The sequence below is a fragment of the Mustela lutreola genome, chromosome 6, assembly GCF_030435805.1.
Source record: "Mustela lutreola isolate mMusLut2 chromosome 6, mMusLut2.pri, whole genome shotgun sequence".
Taxonomy (NCBI): domain Eukaryota; kingdom Metazoa; phylum Chordata; class Mammalia; order Carnivora; family Mustelidae; genus Mustela; species Mustela lutreola.
Genome location: NC_081295.1, coordinates 33,867,582 through 33,887,415, shown reverse-complemented (window position 1 = coordinate 33,887,415; position 19,834 = coordinate 33,867,582). Strand labels below are relative to the sequence as shown.

General features: G+C 39.0%; 1 protein-coding gene and 1 pseudogene across 10 annotated transcripts in view; one reads left to right on the top strand and one right to left on the bottom strand.

Moving 5' to 3' along the window:
* Positions 1–19,834, top strand: part of KLHL32 (kelch like family member 32) — a 248,709-nt gene that overhangs the window by 165,940 nt on the left and 62,935 nt on the right. For 4 of the 10 annotated variants that reach the window (XM_059177034.1, XM_059177032.1, XM_059177031.1 and 1 more), the window contains one exon: positions 15,493–16,219. The exons of 4 other annotated variants lie outside the window; for them this stretch is intronic. In XM_059177034.1, coding sequence (XP_059033017.1) covers positions 15,493–16,219 — 727 coding nt within the window. Of the gene's footprint in view, positions 1–15,492; positions 16,220–19,834 lie in introns of those variants that run through there. 2 more of the 10 variants (XM_059177035.1, XM_059177039.1) reach the window with 2 other exon arrangements.
* Positions 7,380–7,482, bottom strand: LOC131834890 (U5 spliceosomal RNA; annotated as a pseudogene).

Genomic DNA, 19,834 nt, shown 5'->3' with positions numbered 1-19,834 from the left:
CCTTTGGCTCAGGTCATGGTGTCAGGGTCCTGAGATAGAGCCCCAGGTCAGGCTCCCTGTTCAGTGGGGAGTCTGCTCCTCCCTGTTCCACTGCCCTTCCCCCCCTGCCCATCTTCTCTCTCTCTAATAAATAAATAAAATCTTAAAAAAAATAATAACCACTATGTAAATACAGTTTTACATTGTTTCAGTTTTCTCCAGATCCCTTTAGGGCAAGTTCAGCCTAGCCTGTCACAGAATTTCATATTCCTTTTTCCCAGATGTTCTTTTGGATATGAACATTAGGTGTGTTCCAGTCTCTTTCCTACTCTTGTGGTTCCCAGCATAGCTTCATGTCCTCAGCCAACAACAACCCCTATTTGACGCATATCCTCTGATGGGTGAGTGCTTTTGAGCCTTTAACGTGTTCTTCGAGGCCAGGAAAGATCTGGGGCAGAGGAACTGGTACCGAAGCCAAGGAGCAGAGGGTCGAGAGAAAACATTTCCAGGGTATTTCTGCCCTCGGTTTTATCTTCTCATCATTTAGAATGCCAGCGGAATAAATGGGTCCGTTAATCAAACAGCGCTGAGAGGTTAGGTCATTGGGAGCCTTTTTAGTCATTTTGTGCTTTTCAAGAGTGAATTTGTTAGAATTATGCTGAATACCCACTTAAAGCCTCAGCTGATAACCCTACCTGTGTTTTATAACTCTGCACTGTCAGAACTCATAATAAGTCAAACATTCTTTCAGTGGTGCTCATAAGGGAGGAAAAAAAAACCCCACAAATTTAAGAGTAATTTCAGATTGTAAATGAAAAGGAGAGGCACGACTGTTCATTTGCACCAATCATGCCTTCCTTTCATCTGCTCTGATTAGGCCTGGTGCGGTTTCATCAGACCCCTCCATCACTGAGCTGTCACTCCAGCCGTCTGTTGATTGAAAACAATCAAGGCTCTGATGGCACAATTATTCTGACCCTTTAACTAGAGGCTGCTGTGATAATGAAAGGTTGATTATGATAGTTTGTGCCTCTTTCAGTTTGCCAAGAAGGTTAATTTGGGCATCAGACGGATGTTTAATGGGCGCTTGCTGGCTACACTGAGGTAAATGAGAACGTGCAGTCTTGGATATTGCACGGATATAGTTTGGCTGTCAATCATTGTCATTTGGAGTTTGTGCCTCACACTCTGGAAATCACATTTTATTTTTTCCTTGGGATTTAATTTATTCTGTGCCCTGAGGAAGTTCTTTCACTCGGTGACCTTCACAGCAGCTTTCTCTGCCTTTTTTTTTTTTTTTCTTTTTTTCAAATGGAGCTCAAAGGCAAAACACATCTAGAAGAGCATTTTTCTTTCATTTTCACTTAAAAATGGAAACTTTAAAAATCCATCCTTATCACTGCCTTCCAATAGAGCAAATGTTTCCATCCCGATTGTGCAGTGGGGAAGTGTGAGCGACAGGGGTGCTGGGGCTGGTTTGCTAATGCAGCAGCTCACGCGGAGGCTCTGCTCTGGTTCTGATACTAACCAGCCCGCCCGGGACTCCCAACCGCGCATTGCCTTCCTGTTTCCAGGCGCAGCGTCGTCCTCCTTTCGCTCCCTTCTTGGGGTGCGTGGGGGAGAGGGAGAGGCAGGGAGACAGAAATATGTCTGTGGTACTGAGGAGGTTATTAGAAGTTGCAACGATCAGTTTGAGTCCGTTGAGCACCGTTATCTTGTGGTCGGAAGCCTAGGCGGCCACCTCTTAATGCTGGTGTTTACAGTATGTGGCTCACTCCACTCCGCTTTGCAGCGTACCTTTTAAAAAGGACAATAGAGGAAAAGAAGAAATATAAACCGTTATTGCTGTCTCCCAGCTGCAAACACCGGTCTCCTGGATCAGACACCTGAGAGCGAGCCTCATTGTTCTGCTTTTGCGTTTGGGCTGTCTTCAGTGTCCTTCCCCCCAGTGAACGCTCAGCAGCGTATTTCTACCCAGCCTTGGACATTTTTCTCTCATGTCAAGTCAATTGTAAAACAAGTCTATAGATGTTAAGGTGACAGCATCATAATGATTACAATTTCACTTCAAGGATTCTGTTTCAAATTATTTATTTCTTGTGTGTGTGTGGGGGTTGTGTTTTTTGTTTTGTTTTGTTTTGTTTTTTAAGCTGTTCATTTTTGAATGGTAAAGAGAGCCATTAAGTGATAACTCAGTCTCACCTGAAGAGGCTCTGAAAATGAATTAAGTCATTGAATTCAGTTACGATCTTAATACAGTCCTTATTTAAGCAACAGTGCTATTTAAAATGTTTATTTAAAAAGGAATGAGAATAGGATTGGGAGTACACACACACACACACACACACACACACACATACACACACACGGTCTCATCAGATTTTTTTGCCAGACTGGACCATGAGTGATTAGTTTTGTTTAGCTCTATGGACAGCACAGACAGAATAGCCCTCAGGGATGCTTAGTAAAATTATCAATTAGTTATGTCTTGTTTTGCTGAAGTAATGAGAAGTTAAAAGGTAATTGGCGAGAAATGTCAAATCAGTCAATAGTTTCTGGTATTTAAAAAAGTAGGATGAGGTTCAGTTTTGATATTAATTTATGGCCTCTGGGACAACGAATGGTTTTATTTTGTAGAGTCACTATGTTTGCAAATTCAGGGGACTTACCCAAAGACTGTTTCTTCTTAAAGGAAGTGTATAGCTCATTATTTCAAGGTTTTTTTGTGGGGTTAAGCCTGACTGGGTTCCTATGTTCCCTCATCTGTTGTACCTTATATCTAATGGTGGAAAACTAATGTCCCAGATAGACTGCTTTTCCTGTGTCCTCATGAGCCCTCCACCACACCCGCACTGCTGTGCTCTCACATTGGCTCTGTGCACCAACATCGTATCCCCTCAGCCATGATACCCCCTGAGAAGGTCCTGTAGAGTGCCTCACGTTCCATCTCCTGACCTGTGCTAACATTTCTTCTGCTCCTGGGGCTGGGTCAGGGCATTGCATGAGTTTCTCTCTCCTCTTCAATTCTTCTAACTCCACCTTCAAAGTTCCCCTTGTTCTTCAAACTCCTTATTCCTTCAAACATAATAAAAATGTCTCAGATCTGTGATTTCTCCCAGTTGTAGTCTCTCAGTTCCCACCATTTCTTGCTCAGCAAACACTTACAGGTTTCCTGTCAGATGCCAGGCCTTAGAGCTGAAACAGAGCCTTCTCCCAGGGTGGCCTCCCTGATCCACTGCATTCCCTTTATTGCCCCCAAGTCCTCTGAGACTGTCATGCCACTGATTCTCCCTTATTGAGCCTGTTTTTCCACACATCTGTCTTCCTTACATGACTATTATGGCTTGGTTGTCTAAGCTACTTCAACTGGCCAAAGAACAGAGGCTAATTGTGCTGGAGAACATATCTTCTTTGACAAAAATATTACTTGTGTATTATACTCAGTGTTGTTGCAAGGGGTGAATAGAAGATTCACTGTTGCCACAGCCCTCATTTTATCCTAGTTGTTAAAGACCGCAGTGTGAAATATTCTGTTTAAACGTCAGTAGCCAAGCTGAAATTCCCCTAGCGAAGGTGGGCAGTGGTGAAAGTCACGTTTATGTGTATTCTGGGCAGCTCACTGAGAATATAGGCTCTGGGTTCCCAGTCCTCGCACGTCCGCTTCATTCCCTTGATAGCAGAGCCTGGCCCCCAACCATGTTTAGTCACACACTTCAGTTAGGGGACTCCCGACTGCAATCACTGCGCTCTGTAGCTCTAGATTACTGTTGAAAGTGACCATTGAGGATAATGTTCTTTTTATTTGGAGGCTGCCAACGTTAAAACCTTAAATGCAAGCTTAGATACTTTGGGGACATCTAAATCCATCATAGTAACTTCTGTCTGTAGGACTTGACTGTCTCTGTATGGGTGACTTGGGGCAGCTGCTTGAGTCTGTGAGGTCCTTTTGGTCATTACAGTTTTAATTTCGGGAGGGGAGTTTGTGTGTCAGTGAACCTGCTATTGCTTCATTATTATTGAATCAGTTCATAAGGAAATATTCAAAGGCTTGATGCTCTCAGGATGCTCCAGGGCATGTTTACAAATTAAAGAGCTTTTTTAAAACCATAAAACTTATATGCATGTACCAGCAATATTTAAAACACTCTTGAAGGAAATGGCAACATTAAAAGAGGGTTTTTGCTTGTGTCCGAAAATCAGGCTACAATAGCAGAATTTCCAGGATTCCAAATTTGCAGGATTTTTCTTCCTCTAATTCCAGTATTCTGTGTGTATATTTTTAGGGATATGTTAAGATACTTGAGGTCAAGAGTAAGCCTGGAGTTTTATCGTATTAATAGAGCTTGGAAGTGAATGGAAAATTAGAATGTATGTATGTGAACTGATTAGAATCTTCTTTTTCACTAATTAAGTAAGTTCTTTGCGCATAATGGGCATTCAACAAGAGATTGAGGAATGGATGAATAAAAAAAATACTAAAAGAAAAGATTCATGGTTATATCATTTGCCCCAGAGCAACAAGACAAAAAGAAAAGTAATCAGCTCAATCATTATTTCAGTTGTCTCAAGCCTGATGGCTTAGTTTATATATATTTATTTATTTATTTTATATTTATATATATATATATATTTTTTTTTTTTCCTTGCTACCCAGTGAACTGAGTTGAGATTTGAGGGGACTTAACGGACATGAATTCAAGTATTTTTAATGAGAGATTCAAGGCACCTGAAGAAAGTGAATATACACTGAGTTTTATGCAGAAAAACTAGGTTTATGTCTGCATCTCACTTTTCTTTTCCTTCCTTTCTTCCTTCTTTTCTTTTTTCCTTCCTTCCATGCATTCATTCTTCTCTGACTTGGGATTGAACAAAGCCACAGGCCTTAAATTACTGAGTGAGAATTACCGAGCCCATTTCTGTTCATCATCTGCAACAGATTATCTGTCATGCTTTTATTTTCACTTTACACCCTGTGAGGTATTTAATACTGTGTAGCAAATTTCTTATCAATTACAGCGATTTCTTGAAATTTATACCAGTATCGTGCAATATGGTGTTCTATAAAAATAGTCTGAATGGGCTGCCTTTATCATGAATTGAAAAGGATAATTGAATTGAGGATTAGTTCCATCTTTTGGTGGCACCTTGCCATCATATTAATTCTGTATATGGCCTAATATTGTAGTTTGCCAAGCACTGTCATGTTATCTCCCTGAGTCCTGTGGAGACCCGTGTGATGTAACTAACATCATCCTTGTTTTACCGATGCTGAAGCTGAGGCTCAGTATACTAGTGTTTTTCATAAAGGCCCAAATAAGTTAAGTTGCAGAAATAGGTCTTAGACATCCAGTCCAACCTCCCGTTCTACTGTATCCCATTTACCTCTATGGGCACATTCCAATCAGTGGTAGAAGAAAGCATCACGTTTTCCTGGCCATTTCAGCGTTCACCCTCATAATCCATCCTCATTGCATACAGTAGTTGGGAAACAATACAAAATGTTGTGACCCGTGGAGGGTCACCCCACTCCCTATTGTCGATGGGATGTAGCAGGGTTTTATTCTGTTGACCAAGTTGGTCTTCCTTCATTTTCCTGTGCTGTTCTAACAATATAAGACTGACCACATGTAAAGTCGCTTTGATATTCAGAAGGACCTCACATATAAATATGTAGATACTAAGATTTTACTTATTTTATTGTTATCAGTCCAGCACCAAGTAAACACTCCAATGCCATCAATGATGAGGGAAATGAGTGGGTTTTTTTTTTGTCTTAGAGACCTGTATCAGATCACTGGAGGGCAAGAAGAAGTGATTTCTAATTGTTTCTGTATTTTGCTAACATATAAGGAGACCAAGAGTAGGTTCCATTTTCCCTGCAGCATCATTAGTACTGGTGACGCTGGCTGTCTTTATTGCCCTGTAGCATATGTTCCCCATCTATATTTACCCCCTAGATATGGGGGGGGGGGAGACAGTCCTCAGGTAAAATTATATGTGACTAGTGTTGCAAAATATTTGCACTGACATATAAAATCTTGTTTATTTTTAAAGATTTTATTTATTTAAGAGAGGGAGGGAGCATAGTGGGAGAAGAGACAGAGGGTGAGGGAGAAGCAGACTCCCAGCTAAGCAGGGAGCCCGATGTGGGACTTGATCCCAGGACCCTGGGATCATGAGCTGAGCCAAAGGCAGAACTTTCACCAGGCACCCATCATTCTGAGATTTTAAATATATAGTACCTTTAAGCAGTTGTCTTACAAATTTGAAATGTGTGTTCTTTGAGATTATTTTATTTTTACACGTGATGGTAACCATTAAGTGAGATAATATGCTCTGAACAAAGCTGTTTCCAGGGAGAAAAAGTCCATGGTATAACCCGGTTGTATGCATGTGGTCTTAGGTACATACACACTTTCGTGTGCACACACTCATGCATATATTTGGGGAATATAGAATGATAGCCCCCAAAAATCATTTTGTTTTTCTAAAAAGAGATTTATAAAAACTATATGTGCTATGGAAAGCTGGCACTTGTAATCTAGACCTAGTGATTAATGTGGTTGCCTCTCCCACCTATAGGAAGTTTGGAGGATTCTGTTTTAAAATACTACTTTTGATGGGTCTATAAGTGACATATATCCTTCAGGTAGAAGAGACTCTCATCAACTCACTTATTTTCCCGATGAGAAGCCAAATGAATGGTCCAATGTCAGTCATACTCATACGATTCTTTCTATTATTTTTTCAAAGATCATCCCAAACTGGTGGCCAGTTCTCACAGGTGGAAAGGACATCACAGTATCCTAACTTTGTCTCATTTCCTCTGTTTATTTTCTCTTCATTTTGATATACAATCCTTAAAACGTTCTGGTGACAAATCCTCTTGGTGTTATAAGATTGAACCAAAGGACATCTCAGGTTCCTTTTTATTTTCTGTCCTAAATACTTGGCACGTAAGTGTGGCAGGCCTCAACTTTGTTGTGATTCCTCCCGTCCTATGTGTTGGGGAAGGAGACACCCTTGGTCTCAAGAGCTTTTGCTTCTGATGCTCTGTGGTATGTATTTTGTAAAAGTATATATAAAGATGATTATCAGGTGCAGTTTTTTCCTGTTTTTTTCCCATTTTTAAAAATTTCCAAATAATTTCAAACTTAAAATTTGCAAGAATAAGAATAGTACAAAGAACCCCCATATGGTTTGCTGATTTCTTGAACAAACTACCTCATTTGCTTTATCATGTGTTCTCTGTCTCTGTATCTCTCTCTGTCTCTGTCTGTGTGTGTGTGTACATAGCAAGAGAGAAAGAAAGAGGAGGAAGAGAGAAGGAGGGATGGGGGAGAGAGAGAGAGCAAGAGCTTTTTCTGAGCCATTCAAGAGTAAGCTGTAGACATCATATATATTTTTAAAAACCCTAAAAAAAAACCTCATAACTCTTCCTCTTTATGGTAATCTCTAGTAAAAGGCAAAAGATTTATACTATTTGAAGAGAAACCAGAGTATTACCAGGCACACGTTTTATGCTGAAGATGAAAACAAGAGCATTTGTTAGTCTCCAGCTTCATAAAGTTTTAAATGAACAATGAAGGAATATGTGTTGTTATCATATCTACTAAGCTGAATATCCTTTTTAAAATATGTCAGGCCTTTTTTCTGACAATATATGAATCTGGGGCCTCATCAGATTTGATTCTATTGAAATATATTTCTTAGAGGAAAAAATAGCCTCTGTGTCTTATATGTCTGTAGTCAGCAATAATGGTTAATGTGCAACTTCCCTTGAAAAATCTGTTTTACAAGCAAAATGTTGACACAGTTTTAATTATAGCACTCGAGTGAGCACTGTTATAATTTTTAATATTCCCCCATGGTAACATTTTCATTGTTCTGGTAGAGAAAAATGTTCTGGTCCCGTGTCCCTAGTTGCTGGTGCTTTAGGATTTTATGGGAATGTTGTCTTTTTGAACAGAAATTTTTCATTTGGTCTCAAAGAAGAGAATATGGCCACAAAATTTGGTGCATTTATTTATTTATTTATTTATTTATTTATTTTTAAGATTTTATTTATTTATTTGACAGAGAGAAATCACAAGTAGATGGAGAGGCAGGCAGAGAGAGAGAGAGAGGGAAGCAGACTCCCTGCTGAGCAGAGAGCCCGATGCGGGCCTCGATCCCAGGACCCTGAGATCATGACCCGAGCCGAAGGCAGTGGCTTAACCCACTGAGCCACCCAGGCGCCCTGGTGCATTTATTTATTAACATGAACTTTCTTCTCTCTGGCAGTCATTATTCTGGTTTAATATGTCACTATTTGGACTTGACATTACTCATGTTAATGAAGTGAGCTTCTGTGTAGTGTAACATGCTAAGTCTCAACACCTGCTCACCCAGACCAGGGAAACTGTCCACACCTATGATCTAAAGAAGTTGTATGTAATATTAAAAGGGTATCTTGCTCAAGTTTGATGTTTATGTTTAGTAGGACTTAAGGTAGTACACATACATAAAATAATGTAGAACAGAGTGTATTTAATGTCAAGTATAGTAGTCAGTGCACTGTCCCTGTGATGGAAAGCTTGTTCCGTACTCCACTTAGAAAACACTGTCCTTGCACTGTCACTCAGTGTATTAAAAGACGGTTCCATGGCTTCCCACCCCTGTTGGCCAAGCACTCTTGAACCTGCCGGCTCTCTGGCGGAGGTTCAGGAATGTCAGTTGATTGTTGACTTGCTCCTGTGCCCTTCCTTTGTCCCTTTAGGAATTTGCAAAGCATGGAATTTCTGCGGCCTTTCGGGCACTGAGGGGAGAGGGTGCCCTGGCTTATCTCAGTGGGATGACAGGACTGGCAACGATAGAGATGCTTGTGCCTTCACAGCGTGGGCTCCTGCAAATGGGGAGGCTCAGTTTGCCCCTTCAGCCAAGCTGTCTGCACCAAAGTTTTAAATAGGAGAATAATCACAGCTGCCCCTGGTCAAGAGGGCAGAGTAAGGCTGTGGGCAAAAATATCAGCCCTTCCTTCCTTAGCTCTGACTGATAAGTGCTGTGATAAGAACATCCCTTTTTAGCGGAAAAATAATATTTGTGAATCAAGACAAAGAAATACTATTGCCTTTGGACAATGTGGGTAGGGGTTTTATCTTTTGTTAGTGTTGATTAAAAAGATTTGATCTCTCATCTGATAAGAACTGCCTCTGTAAAGGGCACTTTTATATGCATTTGCAAGACATAAAGGTACTGGTATGGAAGACTGCATTGGTGTGTGTTCTTGGATTTGGGATGACTTTAGAATTTATGTATTTTCCAGGAAATCTGTGAGTATAAGATTTCCTATTGTTCTGACACGACTTGGGGGTCATGTTGGGTAGTACACATACATATGGGCATACGTATATAGGCAGAGTTAGACTTCAAGAACAGCTGCTGCTTTCAAAGGATTAGGAATTTTAGATTTTGAAATAGCAGCTTCTGTCTGAGCGTGAGCAATAAAGGAATTTGGATCACAACTTCAGGATTTGCAATATTAGGAATGTACTGTTTGTTCATATAACTGATATATTTCTGAAATACATGAGTGAATTCTGTATTTTAATTGAATTGGAGCAAAATTTCTAGAATTTTGGATCATACACTATTATATTCAGGATTATATCTATGTCATATATTCTACTCCATGGAATGATATCACTTGGGATACATTGAGAAAACTAAAGGGAAGGGATTATCTTTTCTATGTATTTTTGAGCCAGCTTTAGTTAACAAAGAACGACCTAGAATAAAATACATATTCCCTTAAAACGTACAACAATAATTCAAGACTCAAAGGATGCCTTTTACCCTAAATACTTGTTCTTTAATCGTACACTCTTTAAGAGCATTAAAAGCATTTTTGAGAAGCATTAAATAAAATATATGGTTTTTATGTTGAAGCAATCCATAAATGAAGTTTATTGCAAAATATTGTCCCCCTGTCTTCAAGGAAAACATATTTTAAAAGCAGACTTTATTTTTCTAATTTAGAGTATATAGAAGTTATGTTTGGTCTTAATTACATTTGCCTGAATTCTGTCTTAAAATAATTACTGTTGGAAAAATAACCATGATGTGCTACAATGGAAAAACACATTATAAAATTTAAAAACTGTTTTTTTCAGCTTTAATTTTTATTTATTTGTTTATTTTTATTTGTTTATTTACTTAGAGTTTCAAGTTTTTATTTAAATTTCAGTGAGTTAACATACAGTGTAATATTACTTCCTGTGTAGAATTTCGTGATTCATCACTTATATACAACACCTGGTACTCATAACTAGTGCCCTCCTCAATCCCCATCACCGATTTAATCCATCTTCCCAGCCTTCCTCCCCTCCAGCATCCCTCCTTTTGTTCTCTATACTTAAGAGCCGGAAAAACTGGGGTTTTAGTTCCAGCTTTTCTACTAATCACTTGCGTGATTTGAGGTAAGAGAGATAACTGGTCTAGATTTGATTTTCGTCTGTAAAATTGAGATGCTTGAAATACATAAACTCTATAAAGTTTTCTCTTGCCCTAGTATTTTATGATATTCATTGCATTGCCCAGAATCTGAAGTAGATGTGGTTGACACCAACCATGTGAAAGAGTAAAGCAAGGGTCTTCTATACATAGGATCCGTGTGCTCCGTGTTGCCGGGTGACATGCTGAGAGTTTATAAGGCTTTTATAGAAAAGCCACAAAGATGAGATGATAGGAAATAGAAACCTGGGATACGGAGATAAATATACAAAGGAATTAATACTGTTTATTCAAGAGGAAAGGGGAAATAGCCCAAGAACGGTTGGAAATAATTTTCCCTTTATGCAACAAATATTAATACCCTACTATGTGCAGCCACTGTTTTTATCGAGGATCTGAGAATGGGATGAATTAAAGTTGGAGTAAGTGGTAGAAAATGCTCCTTTTAGGAAGGAACAATTCTTCCTCAGGGTCATATGAAGTAGACTGGATCAGGCAAGGTGCTTGGGAGATCTGTAGTCTTTAGAGATGATAGTCCCTTGTGTTTCAGGTGATTTAGGTAACATCTTGCCCAATGGTACCCTTTGTGTGCCTTCCCAAATGGAATCCTTAATTTCTTTCCCACTCTTGCTGGCTTTATCACCAAAAAAAAAAAAAAAAAAAAAAGTAGGAAAGACTTTTGCTAATTGCTCCATTTTTCTCCCAATTAAAATATGCTGGAGCTTAGAGTGATAGGGATATCCGTATACCAGAATAAGTAAGATAAAGTAGGATTTCAGGGGCACCTGAGTGGCTCAGTTGGTTAAGCTCAGATCATGATTCCAGAGTCCTGGCATCCCTTCGGCTCAGATCATGATCTTAGAGTCCCAAGCTGGAGCCCTCAGTTGGGCTCCCTGCTCAGTCTGCTTCTCCCTCTCTCTCTCCCTCTGTGCTCACTCACTCCTCTCTCACTCTTAAATAAATAAATAAAATCTTTAAAAAAAAAAAAAGAATAGGATTCCAGCCTTCCATGACTTATGCTTTTTTCTCAATGCAGCATCATTAAAAATTACCAGTTCCCAGAATAATTGTTTCCAAACATAAGCACCAAAATATACTATAAAGCTAACTGTGGTCTTTAGGTTCCATGATGCCCCAGTGATGAATCAGCCTTCTGTTTATATTCTCTAAACCCCTTAAATGGACCCCAGGATTTCCTCTGCCACCCTGCCCTTAATTCAGCATGGCTTTGTGGGGCTCACAGTGGAGAAGTGATTTTGAGGTAGCTCATTGCTTTGAAATTTCTTTGCCATTTCTTTCTTTCTTTTTTTTTTTTTTTTTGGATAAATAAGAGTTATCCATGCTTTTAGCGTTTTTTTTCTTTTACATTTTTACGAAAGTAAAAAGAGTACAGTAACTTTTTTCCCAAGTTTTTATTGAAATTCTAGTTAGCTAACATACATAGAGTGTAATATTAGTTTCGGGTGTACAGTGTGGTGATTCAGCACTTCCACATAATACCCAGTGTTCATTGCAACAAGTGCCCCCCTTCATCCCCATCACCTGTTTCCCCCAACACCCCACCCATCTCCAGTAACCATCAGTTTGTTCTCTATAGTTAAGAGTCTCTTTCTTGGTTTGTCTCTCTATCTTTTCCCTTTTGCTCTCTTGTTTTATTTCTTAAATTCCACATAAGAGTGAAAGTATATGGTATTTTTCCTTCTGATTGACTGATTTCACTTAGCATAAATACTCTTTAGCTCCATGCATATCTCCATCTATGTTGATCCACTCTTTAACATTTATTTATTATTGTGAGAGCAGAACTCAGAAGAGTGTTTATGTGACTCACAATATGCTATTGGAACCTGCTGTTAATCCACAGACCTTATATAACCAAGGTCTCAAAAATATGCTGTCTTAAAAAGAAATCCATCTATCTATCATCTAATTGTCTTACCCATAGGAAATACACTATTTTACTTCAAGACTAAGCCATAAGTGTCCCATATTTTTACTACAACATCCTACTTAGACTTCATTTGATTTAAGCCTTAGTTTTGAAACAGAAGACTTAATTTATTCCAGTAAGGCAGAGATTTACTGTTTCATGATTAGGAATCTGTCTAGAACCTTCTAACTCAATGTGTGGCCCATGGACTAGCAGCAATATTAGGAATACATATGATACATATGTATCATCTTTAGATTGTTAGAAATGCAAACTCCCTATCTTTTTCTCCATACTTATTGAATTGGAATCTGCATCTTGACCAGAAACCCCAGTTAATTTGTGTGCATGTTATGTTTGGAAAACACTGGATTTAAACCCATAAATCACACTAATTCTGTAGCTGAGATTGCTTTGAGGCTGGTGGCGGAACAGTTAATTGTAAATTACATTTGCTGTTGATCTGGAGAAAAGATAAACCTAACAACTGTGAATGACTTGCATATCCTGAAAATATTTAAAATGATAAAAACATAGAAATTATTTGAAATCTGAGAGAAATTAGAAATACTGACAAGAAATAAGATAAAAATTATCCTGGAAGATATGAACTAAATGTGTGTGCATGAAATGTTCTGTAATGCATAGTATTGGGGAAATTGAACATGGGAAACATCGTGATAGATGTGACATAAGCCTAATAGTAGACAGAAAGTCAGAAATTAATCAGTGATAGATCGCAGTGGTCACTGTTCTGCTGCCGGTTTGATTTGTTACAGATTTTCTTAAAGGCAGAATCTCGTTGTGGCGCGTGTGCTTTTCATGCAGTGAGTGCCACTGTTTGCTAGAAAAATAAAAATAAACTGAGGAGTTTTAAGAGATGGGCTAGAAGATTGATTATGACATAAGAAGAACTGATTTATGAAGAAAGAGAACAATAATTAAATGGGCAGCACTATGCTATGAAAAGAGGCTATGGAGACATGGATATTTATCTGATGTTTCTTGTCTGGTGTTTCCCTTAGTATCCATATAAAAGATGCAGAAATATTAGGATGTAAAGATGCCAAGAAATTTGTTACAGAGCAAAGCAATATCAGCTGGAACTACTCGATTAAATTAGGAGCAATATCAAAGATTAAGTTTTAGAAAATTGTACCTGATGCATGAGAAATGACCTTGAATGGGGGTGACTTTATCCCTGAGAACTTTTGAAAGCTCTGTGGGCAAAGGATGGAAGATCATTTATTAAGTTGTTGAATTACCTCCCCAGGGAAATAGTTGGAACCCCGTCCCTTGAAATTTCTAAAATTAGGGTGGAAAAAAACCAGGATGTTGCCTATGGGAACTCTCTCTACTTCTGGTGGACACCTGGTGATTGATGAGTGGCACTTTTCTTCTCCAATATCTTTGATTATTGCTCATGGTTACCATACACAGAAACATTTTTTCATCAGGTTGGTATCCTATTTATATTTTTTAAAAATGCTAGTTTCTAGAAAAACAGCTGGAGAGCATCACTCATCTGCTGTCCATCGTGTCTGCCTCCTTGGCAATAGTAGGCTAACCTGGCATTCTTTTTTTTCATTTCTCTTCACTATGCAATTCATTAAGAGTTGCAATTTAGTATATATTAGAAATGAATTCATTTCCTACATTTTCTTCATTCAGAAAGCTGAGAAGGAAAGCCCCAAATATGCCTTGCCTTTTGGAGACATTTGTCAAATGAATACAGAAACTCTGTTAGAAACTCTCAAATGAAATCATCTAGTGCTTCAGAGAGTTTTGTGATCCTTTTTATTCAGATAAAACCCAGTTTATGTTTTCCTGGGAGTAATGGTCCAAGAGCACTACATTTCCTTCTCTCTCCTTCTGTAGAGTTTCCCCCTAGTAACATACATCATCTGGAAAGGGGAGCTCAGTACCTCAATTCTGTTGGTCACAAATAAAATACAACACAATTATTTAGTATTCTAATTATTTTCCTTTTCATGCTAATTCCTTCACATCCACATTATATCGTCTAAGAGATTTAGCTTAATATAGGTGCTGCTAAGGATAATTTATATCGAATATGTTGACTGAAGATATTAGATATACTTCATGTTGCTATGTAGAAAGGTTTGCCAGACTTAAATATTAAGTCACATTAATCAAACTCCATCCTGTGTGCCATAACATGAATGGGTTTTTTGTTGACAGCATTTTCTCAATCATTGTTCACTTTTCTTATTTATGACTTCGTGCTCCTGCTTTCGTTTTAAGAAATTCTGTTTGCCTTTAGCCCAGAGTTCTTTCTCCTTTCCTTCTTGAAAGAGGTCTAGACCTAAACAAAAAGGTTAAGATTACATTCTGCCATTGAGTCTCTAATACAAAGATCATCTCCTCTGTATCCTGTTTTTGTGAAAATGGCTCTAACAAATAGCCAGTATGTTCCATGTGCAAACAGCAACTGTCTCCAAGATGAAAACTAATTGAGAAATAAAAATAAAATTGATGGGTTACAATCTTTCTTTTTCTTCTCTTGTTTCCTAATAGACCTACTAGAGGGACAGGGGGAAAATGTCCTTTTTCTTTCTAAATCGTTCTTCTAGTGTCATATTGATTCTCTCTCAAGTACGCCCCGTAGTCTCAGGTGATCACATATTTTCTTACGTTCCTTGTATTGATACAGCACCTTGACATGAGCTGCTTTGCTGTGGCCACTCTGGTCATCGTTGGTATTCCTGGGCTGTACCAAACCTTCTCTGTATGAAACAAGGGAACAGGCTGTTTTTCAACAGTACTCTCAGTATTGGAAAAGTGATTATTGTTCACCCCAAGTGCTACCTTAAGTCTCTGTCAGTGTAGTTTAACGTTGCTTTTGACCTCTAAGACAATGCTCGAGTTCTTTTGTGTCTCCGCGGATGCAGGAGAAAAGGACTCCTCAGCTGAGTGTCAAGAGAGTCTCCTGCTGCAGGGTTTGTAGGAAAAAAAGATGTCTCGTTGTCTCGTCCGGTGTCTGAAAGCGTACAAGGTGACCCGCTCCTACACGGTCACTGTGGCTCTCTTCCTTACCTCTGCATTCTCTCATCCCCCTCCCTCTGTTTCAGCTAGCCGTGAGGTGGCTGGAACACAACTGCCATTACCAGTACATGGATGAGCTCCTGCAGTACATCCGCTTCGGCCTGATGGATGTGGACACTCTCCATACAGTTGCCCTGTCCCACCCCCTCGTCCAGGCAAGCAAAACTGCAACCGCTCTTGTCAATGAGGCCCTGGAATACCACCAGAGCATCTATGCACAGCCCGTTTGGCAGACTCGCAGGACCAAACCGCGCTTCCAGTCAGACACTCTGTATATCATTGGCGGGAAAAAGCGTGAGGTCTGTAAAGTCAAGGAACTTCGGTACTTCAATCCCGTTGACCAGGAGAATGCTCTCATAGCTGCCATTGCCAACTGGAGTGAGCTGGCTCCCATGCCCGTGGGAAGGAGCCATCACTGTGTGGCAGTCATGGGGGACTTTCTGTTTGTAGCAGGTGGAGAAGTTGAGCACGCTAGTGGCCGGACGTGTGCCGTGAGGACTGCCTGTCGCTATGACCCCCGCAGTAATTCCTGGGCCGAGATAGCACCCATGAAAAACTGCCGGGAACATTTTGTGCTGGGTGCCATGGATGAATACCTCTATGCGGTTGGGGGTAGAAATGAACTGCGCCAGGTTCTGCCTACAGTTGAGCGCTATTGCCCCAAGAAGAACAAGTGGACTTTTGTGCAGTCCTTTGACCGATCCCTTTCATGCCATGCTGGATATGTGGCCGATGGTCTTCTTTGGATCTCAGGTAGAACATGCCTCATAATGTTGGATTTTTCAAAAACCACTTCCGTTGTGGCATAAATTTAAAAATCAAGCTTTGGTAGTCATGGCCATGTATAATTGAGCCACTGAACCAAGGATGCCATGTTAGCTAATTAACATTCACTTATTGGGCACCAACTCTAGAGAGAGCGGTGTTAATTGGAAGTAATTGACCTCTCTGTGACTTTCTGAGTGATTAAAGTATAAGGTGGAAATTAATGGCCCATCACATCCTTTTTCTATCAAATCTTCTTTGTTTAGATTGTCAGTCTTTGATACTCATGGACTGTTTTGCACATTTTGTGGTTTATCCAGATTCTTTGCCTTTTTTTTTTTTTTTTTCCATCCTGTTTTGGAACTAAGAGACGTTTCATCAAAGACAGGGAAGGCAAAGTAAAAACCCACCAAATCCTTTCTGATGGATACAGTAGGGGGTTTATACCCATATAGGAGCCATGCTATGCATGGATGGAAGGGATTTAATTTATTGGCTAAAGTAATGTTTCTGTATTATCTGTGGGTTTTAGTTATACTGACAACCTAAATTCCTTATTCTTGCTTACTCTCCCTTTCTTACTATTTGGGGATACTTAGTATTTTAGTTTACATTTTCTTCAGTTTTTTTAAAAGACGTTTGCTTATGAAAAAAAAAAAAAGAGAGAGAGAGAGACTAGTATAATGAACTCCGTGTACCCATGACCCAATTTCAGCAGTATTCCACTAATTGCCAGTCTTGTTTCATCCATGCCACATACTCCTGCAAATCCCTCATGGCTGCCTTTCCACTGGCACAGAAGGAGTCTGTGAGGCATAAGTTATCAGCACCACATTATCAACCTGTATTTTCCAATTCAATTCTTGAAAAGACCTAAACTGTTCTCCTTTGAAAGTGTTGCCTATTGGGGAAGAAGGTCCCATCTTCTCTTAATTGGAGGATACTCATTTTGTAACCCAGATGGAACTTGTTGAATTTCCAGGTCAAGGACAAAGAGAAATAGGAAAATCAGATAATTTAAGTACTAAGAGTAACTTTGAGATATTTGTGCTTAAAAGACATGATCACTTTTTTTTTTAAGTCTGTATGTCTTTTTTTTTTTTTTAAGAAAGATTTTATTTATTTATTTGACAGAGAGAGATTACAAGTAGGCAGAGAGGCAGGCAGAGAGAGAGAGGAGGAAGCAGGCTCCCTGCTGAGCAGAGAGCCTGATGCGGGACTCGATCCCAGGACCCTGAGATCATGACCTGAGCTGAAGGCAGCGGCTTAATCCACTGAGCCACCCAGGCGCCCCTTAAGTCTGTATGTCTTAATCCCTTTTATGTATTTCACCTTTACCCACACCCCAGCCTTCCCACTGCAAGCCCCAGTGTAGTGTGTTCTCTGTGTTGATGATTCTGTTTCTGGTCTTTTTTTGTTTGCATATTGTTTTGTTTTCTAGGTTCCACACATAAGTGAAATTATATGGCATTTGTCCTTTTTCTTACTTATTTTACTTAGCACAATACCCTCTAGGCCCATCTGTGTTGTCACACATGGCAAGATCTGATTCTTTTTTTATGGCTGAGTAATACTCCATTAGGGATATCTTCTTTATCCATTCATATATAAATGGACACTTGGCTGCTTCCATAATTTGGCTATTGAAAATAATACTGCAGAAAACACAGGGGTGCATAAATCTTTTCAAATTAGTGTTTTTGTATTCTTTGGATAAATACCCAGTAATGGAATTACTGGATCATATGGTAGTTGTAATTTTGTAAAGATTTTATTTATTTATTTGAGAGAGAGAGAGGGAGCATAAGCAGGGAGCACTGCAGAGGGAGAGGGAGAAGCAGGCTCCCCACAGAGCAAGGAGCCAGATGCAAGGCTCTATCCTAGAACCCTGAGATCACGACCTGATGCTTAACCAACTGAGCCACCAGGTGTCTCTGTATTTCCACCCGAACCCCCCGGAACCTACATATCATTTTCCACAGTGGTTGCACCAGCTTGTATTTCTACAAACAGTGCACAAAGTTTTTTTTTTCTCCACATCATCACCAATACTTGTTTCTTTTTTGGTTTTAGCCATTCTGACAGGTGTAAGATATTATCTCATTATGATTGTGATTTGCATTTTCCTGTTGCTGAGTGTTGTTGAGCATCATTTCGTGTGTCTGTTGGCTATCTATATGTCTTCTTTGGAGAAATATCTGTTTATGTCTTCTGTCCCTTTTTAAATTGGGTTATTTGTTTTTTGGTGTTGAGTTTTATAAGTTCTTTATATATCTTGGATACTACCTTTCATCAGATATTTTATTTGCAATATCTTCTCCCATTCATTAGATTGTCTTTTAGATTTGTTGATTGTTTCCTTTGCTGTGCAGAAGCTTTTAATTTTGACATAGTCCCAATAGTTTATTTTTGCTTGTGTTTCCCTTGCTTCAGGAGATATTTCTAGAAAAATGTTGCTATCACTGATGTTGGAGAAATTACTGCCTGTCCTCTCTTCTAGGACCTTAATCCATTTTGAGATTATTTTTGTGTATGGTATAAGAGAGTGGTCCAGTTTCATTTTTTTGCATGTAGTTGTCCAGTTTCCCCAATATGATTTGTTTAAGAGTGTATTTCCCATTGCATATTCTTTCTTACTTTATCAAAGATTAATTGATCATTTAAGTATGGGTTTATTCTTGTGATCTCTATTTTGTTCCATTGATCTATATTTCTTGTTTCATACCAGTACCATACTGTTTGATTACTACATCTCTGTAGTATATCTTGAAATCTAGGATTATGATACCTCCAGTTTCGGTCTTCATTTTCAGGATTGCTTTTGCTATTCAGGGCCTTTTGTGATTCTATACAAATGTTAGGATTATTTGTTTTAGTTCTGCAAAAACTGCTCTTGGTATTTTGATAGAGATTTCATTAAATTTATAGGTTGTTTTGGATAGTATGGACATATTAACAATATTTGTTTTCCCATTCCATGAGCATGGAATATCTTTCCATTTGTTTGTGTCATCTTCAATTTCCTTCATCATTTTTAAAAAATATTTTATTTATTTATTTGAAAGAGAGAGAGCACAAACATGAGTGGGGTGGGGAGGGGAGGGTCACAGAGAGAGGGAGAAGCAGAATCTCTGCTGAGTAGGGAGCCTGGCAGAGGGCTTGATCCCAGGACCCCGGGATCATGACCTGAGCCAAAGTCAGACACTTAACCAACTGAGCCATCCAGGCACCCCTTCTTCATCAATGTTTTATAGCTTTTCGAGTACAGGTCTTTTACCTTCTTGGTTAATTTTATTTGTATGTATTTTATTCTTTTTGGCACAATTGTAAATGGGATTATTTTCTTAATTTCTCTTTCTTCTACTTATTAGTGTATAGAAATTCAACAAATTTCTATGTATTGATTTTGTGTTCTGTAACTTCAGTGTATTCATGTGTCAGTTTTAGTAGTTTTTTTTGGTTGAGTCTTTAGGACTTTCTGTATATGGTATGATATCATCTGCAAACAGTGAAAATTTTATGTTTTCCTTACAAATTTGGATACCTTACCTTTCTTTCCTCGCCCCCGCCCTGGTCTGGTTGCTATGGCTAGGATTTCCAGTG